This window comes from Danaus plexippus, chromosome 7, assembly GCF_018135715.1.
Source record: "Danaus plexippus chromosome 7, MEX_DaPlex, whole genome shotgun sequence".
NCBI lineage: Eukaryota > Metazoa > Arthropoda > Insecta > Lepidoptera > Nymphalidae > Danaus > Danaus plexippus.
In genome coordinates, this window is record NC_083541.1 from 884858 (window position 1) to 895735 (window position 10878).

Below are 10878 nucleotides of genomic sequence, written 5' to 3' on the forward strand. Positions count from 1 at the left end.
CTTCCTAGTAGGAACTCTTTACCCATGGTCCACTTTATTTGTGGCGTCTAGTTTTTTATTGTGTTCAATTATGACGACGGGTTTCATTTACATTTTGTACTTCCTAAATAATCTTCTTCGCACATTCAAAAGTTCATTATACAGTAATGTCCAAAGCGCCGGACAAGTAATTTCTTTTTTTGCACCTGGTAAATATTTAAGTGAACTACTACTAACTGGCGCTTGTTACAAATTGTATAAGGTTCTAATGTTAGCATAAATAATGCAGTCAATCAGCCACCAAATTGAAAACACTTTTCGGAAAAATTTACACGGACTCCTCTTGCTGGGAAGAAGTGACTGTTGGTTAGGTAATAATTGCAATGTATTTTTTCAATAAACACCTACACTACCCACAGCTACACAGCTACACACGATTTAACAAGTACATTTAACTGATTTACATATTTTATGTACCATGATATGTTACAAATAAAATGAATATGGTTTGACATATTGGTTATTTGTAGTTTCAGATCCTGTTCTGGAACGTGACCATAAACTCTCAGAATTCCATGGATTCACGGTACGAGTGCCGGGTCCACCACGTTGCAGGGAGAAGACCTTAAACAGTGCCTGGGACTTGGGACCCAGCTTTAAGGGGCCCACTATCTAACGCGTGTTAAACGCTCACCTCCACCATCCAAGCTCCTCCTTGTATGTAACCAAACTTGAAACAAACCTACTACGGCTGCCTTCGAAGTACGTTCTATGAATGAATTGATGCTGGTTCTGACAGACCCAAGTCTTTTAATAGGTTGTAGAAAGATTTAGCTGTTACACCTCTCGCCCCCCATTCTACCCCGTACAAATTTACGACGAACCTATTTTTAGCGAGTTCGTTAGGGAAGTCGTAATACTTATAGTCCTTGATGGCATGGTCTTTGGTCATGGTGGTTTCCCAAGGACCCGAAAGCTCTATTGACAGAACGCGCTTTTATATTCGCTAATACAGAAATATTCTCCGGGATTTTATATTGTTTCTCAAACAGATCCATCATTATCGTGCAATCCGGAGCTGCTTTTAGAATATAATAAGGCTTGACATTTGATTTTGTAGCCCTAGTGCCTTCTCTCATAAAAACTACTGATCGCTCGTTTGTGGTTTATTCCCTTTGTGCTCGGGCTACCGAAAAACTAACCGCTTCAAGTATGATTTCCAGAATCGTATCGTGACGACGCGAGTATTGATTGCTATCCAGGTTTACCCTACATCCCACCAGATAATGCTTAGCAGTTCCAACTGCCGTCCCACAGATATTTTTTCTGTACCTTTGCCCCATCTTACTAAATGAATTAAGGTGCGTCATTTTTGTGCTAATGGGATGCAAAATCTTCTTTGTCCCAGCACTCGTTCTGCATTTCTATACTCATTGCATGGGTCTTATATTTAGTATTCTCGTCATGTCGACTAAAAAACTTTACCATATCCGTATCTTGGGCCTTTTTACTTGATCCTAACCCTACTCTGTTACTTTGTGCTGCTATCATGAACTGTTTAAGGAATTAGTCTTGCCTTTACCTCTGGGGTATCTTTCTCTTTTGGGAGTAATTTAATGACGTCATCAGGGGATTTCCTCAGGATTTGTCTCTTGGAAACTCCCAGGAGTTTATAGAGCTTCTATGGTCTTTTTAGACCCATCTCAAAACTATTGCGATTTTTGATTAAAACTGAAGAATCAGCCGAAAATCTAAAAATCAAAAATTGTGGAAATTGAGTGTTTCAGATACACTATACGTTTTTAATTATTTTATTTCTACGTGTTCCCAACACTTTCATCTCGTATGGCCATGATCACAGTTGCTGAAAAACAAAAAAAACGTCGAGAACATGTAATAATAAAATAAAAAAACGAGTAATACATACCAAAAATTTCGTTTTTATTTAAGAATACTTTCAATTTATGAAAAATTGCCTTTCTGTTCATTCTTTTTCTCGCCTATTTCATAGTATCCAATACTTACAGACTACTGCAGACAACTTGGAAGAATTTCATGGCCAGCATTTCCTTATTTTCTTTAGTTTTGGAGAAGATAAGAGAAGATATAACGAGGTCAGGACCTCAGTGAGGACGAAATACTCTGATGTTATTATTCAAAACTAACATAGTTTCGTTGTTTTTTTTAATAAATCCTACCAGGTCTAAAGAATTATCATAATTTAATAATAATAAATTGTAGCGAAATGTTCTTATTTAAATTGACTAAGCTGGTTTCGATAAATATCGTCAATGACGACATTTTCAAAATGTTGGAACAAATATTTTTTGGGTCTTGCTATACACTTTCCAATGAACAATGAACTTTCCACTTATATAATGACATAAAATTATTTAACAGACATAATTAATTAAACTTATGAATCAATAAATAAATATAATTTATTCAATAAATTATAATAGTTCGAAACAGTTGAAATATTACTAGCATGTAATGTTTGTAACAGATATGAAAACTTACACTATCGTAATATTTCGTGTCATGACAAAAATTAAAGCGACTATTTCTTGAAACATAAAAATATCGACAGAATTTAGTCGACTTATTAATAGCGTATGCATTCAATGTATTTGAGTAACTAAGTTTAAATATTCAGTAACTAATATTCTGAGAGGTAACATTTAAAGTGACAACTGACATATCGTCTCGTTTGACAGTTGACTGCTGTCCAAACTTAAATTCAGTAATCAAAATGATAAGAAGCGTGGTGGTATTGTTATTGATATCAAATATTGTGTCAGTGCGAAATACATTACGAAAAGGTTAGTTATGTTTACAATAACTGATAACAATTTTAAGATAAACTCAAACAAATTTGTACAAAGCAAATAAATATACAATTTAATAAAATATGAATTGATTACTCAATAGTAAAAATATGTGTTTACTTTCACTTGTTTATATATTTATATGTAAACTATAAAGTGAATAAAGATCGTTTAATTAATAACTAAGAAAGTAATTATCATAAGTTGTTAAATATTGTTTATAAAAAGTATTATATACCTGCCAAACTAGAACCATTTGATGTTAGTAATCATACAACAATCGAGTAGTCCTTTAAGTTTCACTTGAGTAATTCGTATAAAACATCTTCTCGATGAAATTAATGAGTCATATAAATGTCAATATTACATACTATGAAATAAAACATCATAATAATTCACGTAATAAAATACATATATGGGTTGAATTATTATTTTGAAGATAATAATATTTATGATCTATATCTTTTGATAGCTGTTATTATTTTTTCCATCACTAATGAATTAAGTTCCTTAGAACATCATATACATGTATTTACAGACCTCGTAATTTATGTTACGGCACGTGCCTTTATAACGAGGTGTATCAAAACTTGCATGACGCTGACTTCTTTAATTAAAATTTACATTAGAAAACTGTTACATGAACAAAATATCTTAAAAAAATAGTTCAAATAAAACGCTAAAAGTGTTTTAATTATTGTAACTCTCATACTTAATAAAAATATAACTAGGTTATCTCACAGTCGATTGACTTTTTTACTAGTGTCAATAGCTGTTTGACTAATCTCTAAAGTGTAATGGTCAATTGAAACTGATAATGCGCTTGATACATGTTAGTATTTGTGTTCAGAAATATCTTAGAAAATATTGTAAAAGAATGAATGATTTTTACTTTCACGGTTATCAATCGCTGTTAAAACTTGCGCGTGTTAGACCGTTGATTGCTTTTGTTACATCAATAATTATTAATTTCATAACTACGAAATCCTAATCGGTTCGTTATATTTAAAATTTAAAATATGTATACCATATAAAAAAATATGTACATATGGTTAAAATAATAGAATAAATAAGAAAATTGACTGGTAAAATTTATTTCACATTAACACTAAGAAACATTATTAGTTTGAAATATTTTTTAATTGTAACATAAATAGTTACGAGAAAAGCTAAACATTTCGGAATTGGGCTCTTATAAAAATCAACGAAATGTATTAAATAAAAAATACACGTGGTAATTAACCATCACCGAAATGTATATAGTCTGTGACACGCTAAGTCATGCAAAATACAAATATTACGCCATGGTTCCGCAGATAATTATAGCCTATGACTTATTCTTATATTTAAGCTACATTACTGTAAAATTTTAATTGAAATCCATTAAATAGTTTTTGTATGAAAGAGTGACAAACATTCATACAAACATCGATACAACCTCAGAAACTTTGTTTTTGTAACATTAGTAGAACAATAGGTATCGTTTGATAATTAATATAATAAAAAAGATTACGATATTTACTGACTTTTACTATATTTTTTCGGTAGTTTTTTGCTCTATTTTCACCTTAAATACAATGTTTATAATTTGAATAACGCTTATATGTATACATTATTCAGATTTCTATTCAGGTACAGTATTCCATTTCTTCATATACAAAAATGAGAAATACTAGTAGGTCTGAATATCAAGACTTTTTTGTATAGAAGTATAAAACATGAACTAGATTCTTTAAACATACATTCCTTGTATCAGGTAATAACAACAGTTTTTTGGATGACAATACAGAACTGGAAATAAAGGCGATTTTAGTGCCTATTTGAATAAAACCTACTTTGATTTCGTCCTGTAGAACAGGTTTTACCGAAAACATTGCCACTATGATTATCCTCTGCTACGTGAATTTAGATCTTCTAAAAAAATCTTCTAGAAAATTCCGAATCAAAAAAACGTATTTAATTTCCTCAGCAGACAAATACGATGACATTTTTTTCCAGATCCAGCCTATTGGAACAAACTAGCTGCCGATGAACTAGATGAAGCATTAAAATTAAAATGGAATCAAAACACTGCGAGGAATGTGATACTGTTCATTGGGGATGGGATGGGTCCGAACACTGTTACCGCTACAAGGATATACAAGGGAGGCGAAACCCATAAGCTTTCATACGAGAAGTTTCCACACATTGGATTGCTAAAAGTAAATTGATATTAAACTCACCAAAATTTCTAGCAACGAATTTATGTACTAATCCTTTCGTTAAAAAAACTTCTTCATACTACTGTATGCAGTAGTGGTAATGATTTAAATCATTATGCCCCTAATTCTCTGGCGTCTTAAAACTTTAAATCATATAAACTTAAAATCGATTCGGAAACCTAATTATTTCCAGACATATTCCGCAAACAAAATGGTACCGGATTCGGCCAGCACAGCCACCGCTTTGCTCTGTGGTGTCAAAGTGAACCAGAACACAATAGGAGTAGATGCTTCAGTGAACCACAACGACTGCGTAGCATCCCTCGATAATAGCACTAAACTGGAATCGCTGGCGACTTTAGCGCTGAAAGCAGGAAAAAGTGCTGGTGGGATTTAAATAAGAAAAGACCTTGTTTAAAGACTAATTCTTTGAACTAGATAATAAACAAATGAAATTAAACTTTAGTTAAGCGTAGAATTAATAGTTACACATCGTCTGTCAGGTTTTGTGACAACAATGCGTGTGACCCACGGTACACCTGGACCGATGTACGCACACAGCGCGGCTCGAGAATGGGAGTGTGACGCGAATATGGAGGATGAAGCGAAGGCCTGCAAGGATATAGCAAGACAACTGGTGGAAGACTGGCCGGGAAGAGATCTTCAAGTAAGTGATAAAAAATATTAATAGAGAATCGATAACAGAATCCACAGAAGAAGGCATAATGTTCAAAAATGACTATATAATGAATAAAATAATTACATACAATGAAGGTAACACCAATACTAAAGAGAGATTGATGATATATGATATAAAATAATTATTGAACTTCAACTGCCAAAACTTTTTAAAATATACAGTATCATTAAATAAAAAAAGAAGTATTGATGGGTAAGTTACGGCAACAAAACTGCAATAATAATTTTGACTTTAAGCCTAATTCGACTATATTTTTATCAAACGGTTCTAGAGGCTAGCTTCGTAATAATAAGATCCTAGCAATCAATAAAATGTAAATTTTCAAATCTCCCGGAAAACATCTCAGGTTTTTTCATAGGAAGCTACAAGACTATCTAAATGTCAATCTGAAAAATTTGGGTTTATATCCATAAGAAGGCAAGTACAGATTGAATGATAAGAATTGAATTATTTTTTTTATGCTAAAGGGGGCAACCGAGCAGACGGGCTACCTGATGGGGGTAGTACCGTCTCCCATGGACATCCGCAAAATAATTTTGCGGATGCGTTGCCACCCTCGATTAGGGGAAGAGGGGGAGGAAAAAGTGGAAATGGGAGGGAAAAGGGAAAGGGCAACCAGCTTTCTCACACATCGAATGAAACGACTACTACCATTAAAGACTACTTCATGCCGATCTTCTGTGAGAGGGAGATACTTCCCCGTTCGAGCCAGCCCATGTTCGAGCTGCAGAAACTTGACCACACCTAGGCTCTACCGTCTACGTAAATTGGCCTCAGTTACGCCATTGAGAGGTGTACGGCCAGCGGTGGACTGATTACAACAGACAATAATGGAACATTGATTTAAAAAAAAGAAACTCGTAACTAACTTATAAGAGAATATCGACAAAATCGTCATGTAGATTGCCATTCACACACTACTGTATCTTTAAGTCACACACTTTCTATATTCTGATTTGTTTTTCTTATGTTTTAAATACGTTCAATGATCCATAGCAGTAACATTATTTATTTTCAGAAACTTTCTTAGTCAAACTTATTAGAATACATATGTAGGAACTTTCCACTTAGAATTTGGTTTCTTTATAGACTATAGGAGTGGAGTCGTGGTGGACTGGAGGTTAAAGGACCGCCTCTCATGCGTGAGGGCGCGGGTTCGAAACCTGGCAAGTACCAATGTGATTTTTCATAGTCATATGTACTTTCTAACAGTATTTAGACGCCACTGACGGACGGTGAAGGAAAACATCGCGAGGAAACCTGGTCTTATAATTTCAAATTATAAGTTTGAAATCGCCAACCCGTCTTGAGCAAGCGTGGTGATTAATGCTCAAACCTTCTCCATGCGAGAAGAGGCTTATGCTCAGCAGTGGGCTACCGATAGGCTGATGATGATGATGATGATGATGATGATGATGATAGACTATAGGAGTTGAATAGCATATGTCCTAGTTAATGAGACCTACAACAAAATATTTAAACAGAATACATGTATATTATCAATACGTTAATTTAAACATACTCGTAACATTATTTATTACAGTATGCAATCAGAATAAAATCAATAACATTATCGTAGAGTCCGGTGGAAATAATTCATTTAACGCGCTTAGCATTTGATTTCCGTGTCCGTCGTTTTAAATTGTGTTGCTTTAAGTCAAAAATGTAATTAACTAATTATATGTAGGTATTAAACGATAACAAAATCAATTTCATTGACGTGCGAAATCTATTTTATTAAAATTTCTGTTAATTCAACAAACGAATATTTATCTGATTTGGAAATATCAATACGGTCTTACGCTTGGGTGTAGGAAGGAAAAGATATTATTATTCATAGGTTTTTTTAGGTGCACATAAAGACTCAGTTTTGGGGCTATCTTTAAGTTTTTTTGTCCTATTTTGTGGACATTGCCTTCTAGCCAAAACGAATTTAAGGAAGAAGTAAACGAAAAAGAGTATGTTGTCCCAATTTAATCCTCACTCGTCAAATTTTTTACGTGACACCTGATGGACATTGGTCCTAGAACTCAAGGACAATCTTGTTTCATCACTATTCAATAGATTTTACCAATTTTGATCTCTTCGTGAGTGGCCTACCTACATCAATAATATAATTTTAACCAAATATGTAGTTTAAAATCTTCGAAATAATTATTTTTTCAGGTAATAATGGGCGGTGGAAGGCAGAGTTTGATGCAGAATGTCACCGAAACCTCCTCAGACCCCATGAACAGCTGGACCTGTTCCAGAAGAGATGGACGTGACCTCATCAAGGTATACAAAAAGGACAAAGAAGATAGGAAACTTAAATACAGTGTTCTATCCAATAACAGAGACCTGAAAAACCTGGACGTGGCCGAGACTGATTACGTGTTAGGTGAGATTATATCTGATAAAAAATATAACACGGATAACTTGAAGGAACTAAAGTAAGGAAACTATTGTGCGCGGGAGAAGTGAAACTTCGTAATGTTGGAATGAAAACAGGAAGAGGAAGAAATTGATTTTTAAGGAAACTTTAGTGCTCCTTTAAGCCAAACTTTACTAACATTACTTACAAGTCACAAATGATTGCCAAACGTTCGAGCCCCATATATCCCCTTTCGCTGTGCCTCTTTTGATCCCCCCGGAGCGTTAGACATTTAACGCAACCTTGTTGGGAATCGCATAAGAAGTTTCATATTAATATAGACCCGAATAAAATGTAAAGCGGCATAGTTTAAAAAATATTAAATAAAATGATTTTATATCGTTAATGAATAGAACATTGCAACATGTACGGTTAATAAAATAAAAGCTGTCACTACTTACAAAAACGTCGCAGGGAATTGTATTTGCTCTCGCATAACTATCAGACGCTGGCATATATAATACGTCATCAATAATAATCGATAAAACACATTGAAATTACAGGAATATTCGCAAACGAGCACTTGCGATATGAAAGCCAGAGAGACAAAGGTCCGGAGGGAATGCCATCTATCAGCGACATGGTGGAAGCGGCTATAAAAGTATTACGGAAGAATAACAATGGATACTTTTTAATGGTGAGAAGGGAAACATCAATAAAAATTTTTGGCGCTCATTTTGAAACAGGAAGATATGCTTGCAACATTATAATACGATATTAAAGGTGGAGGGCGGTAACATAGATATGGCACACCACAGAGGACGCGCAAAGCTAGCTGTCAACGAGTCGTCCGCCATGGATGAAGCTGTCAAGAAAGCTTTGGAAATTACAAATGAAGAAGAAACGTTGATAGTTGTTACTAGTGATCACTCACACACTTTGACGATCAACGGCTACCAGGACAGAGGCGGCAATATATTTGGTAAGACCTATATATATATATATATATAGAGAGAGAGAGAGAGAAAATAAAACGGTATTTAATAGATCCATTTATTATCTGCCTATTAGCTTAGGACGTTTTTGAACTCATGTAATTTCAAAGTGAAATAATTTTGGTACAAAAATGCTTCTAGGTACAACAGGCCCATCCAAATACGACGGTCTTAACTACACGGTTATCTCTTACGGCACGGGCGGGCCGGGTTCATTCAAACATTCAATGACAACCATCGACAATGTCACTCGCGTCGTCAGAAGAGATCCGTCAGCTGTCAATACGGATGACATGCTGTACGAACAGATCGCGGCCATAACGTTGGAAGAGAACAAACACGGCGGAAATGACGTCACAGTTTACGCTAAAGGTAGCGCATTCATATATTCATGTAATCTATATGACGTAGATCTGAGACGCTGAACTAAAATGACTTAACTTATTAGTTCAGCGTCTGCTTAGTTGAATTTGATTGTGAATTATCTGCAAATTATTTGCTAAAAGAACTCTACAAAGATTTGCTTTCATCTTACTGAGATGATGTGAATTTTTTGTAAGCAAATCTTTAATGAAAAAACGGCTTTTATACCAAGGAAGCCACGATACATAGAACTCATTGCACGTTTTGGATATTTCTTTTTATATCTAACAAAATGTTTACTATTTTAAATTTATAAATGTGTTTTCTTTGAGCTTAAGCAATCATGAATATAAATCCAGGGCTAGACAGTGAAAGCATGGCAGCCGACGAATATTTTAAAATAGAAACATTAAAGACAAATTAATATTTTCCACGCTAGTTTATAATATAGAAAAGGAAAAATTAATGACAAGCATAATTTTACCACGAATTTTTCAAATATATTATCTAAAGGTATTTCTTCATCAGGCACGTTGTTGATTGTTCTAATTTTCTTAAGAGGTTCATTCTATTTTATTTATCCATAGAGGTTACTATTTGTATGTTTCAGGGCCATTCTCTCACCTCTTCCACAACGTTCACGAGCAACATTACGTATTCCACGCCATATCCTACGCGGCCAAGCTCGGGGTATATTCGTCGGGTGACAGTATAAGACACAGTGTTGCCATAATAGCTGTTGTATTATTACCATTACTGAAATTGTTGTAATATCTTAACACGCGCACGAAAGATAGATATGGTTGTATTTAAAAAGCATTTAAATTAAATCATGTAAATCTTATTTATAAGACGCTATAACGAGGCCATGTATTATTGTAGTTTTTATCGATTTAGAAATGTTAAATATTGTTAGTATTAATTCAGCAATAGTATAATAAATAAAGAATTTTGTTGTTAATTTTTAATCTGAGATCAGACAGAAATGGTGGAACCCTCAGAATAACATTTTTAGATATTATGTTTTTAAATTGGTCTAAAAAAATATTTGTTAATTACGCCATCTACCGGGACCTTTCACACAACATCAAAATAAGCTTTTAGCGTTTCATAATGATGTTACAACATTATTACGAATATTGAAAACCTTTCACGGTGTGATTTTTATTTAAAAATAATAGAAACATATGGCTGAAACAATTTTCACAACATTAAATTAAACCGATAAACAGAAAATATTGTATTAATGAGATAAACAGAAAATATTGTATTTATGAATGAAGGTATATATATTTTCCTTCAAGTTTGTGTTTTTGTAACTAAATACATCACGATAACTTGTATTGGTTATAATTTATACCAAAAAATCATGTAATATCGATAATCATATAATTTGACAAATTTTATGAATGAAAAACCCTTAACGCTCTGTATTATAGAACCCAAGGCCCCCAGACCT

At 33.8% G+C, this 10878-nt stretch overlaps 1 protein-coding gene across 1 annotated transcript; it reads left to right on the forward strand.

Annotated features, from left to right (window-relative positions):
* Positions 1-2706: 2706 nt before the first annotated feature.
* LOC116770565 (alkaline phosphatase-like) lies at positions 2707-10380 on the forward strand. The gene is made up of 9 exons (XM_032662099.2): positions 2707-2801; positions 4806-5008; positions 5202-5394; positions 5512-5675; positions 7875-8088; positions 8625-8758; positions 8845-9043; positions 9198-9428; positions 10030-10380. The coding sequence occupies exons 1-9, from the start codon at positions 2732-2734 to the stop codon at positions 10188-10190; spliced, it is 1569 nt and encodes a 522-aa protein (XP_032517990.2). The 5' UTR covers positions 2707-2731; the 3' UTR covers positions 10191-10380.
* Positions 10381-10878: the final 498 nt, after the last annotated feature.

Coding starts and splice junctions, on each gene's coding strand:
- LOC116770565 (XM_032662099.2), top strand. CDS start 2,732: ATGATAAGAAGCGTGGTGGTATTGTTATTGATATCAAATATTGTGTCA. Junction 5,395..5,511: donor GAAAGCAGGAAAAAGTGCTG/GTGGGATTTAAA, acceptor ATCGTCTGTCAG/GTTTTGTGACAACAATGCGT. Junction 8,089..8,624: donor CGAGACTGATTACGTGTTAG/GTGAGATTATAT, acceptor TTGAAATTACAG/GAATATTCGCAAACGAGCAC.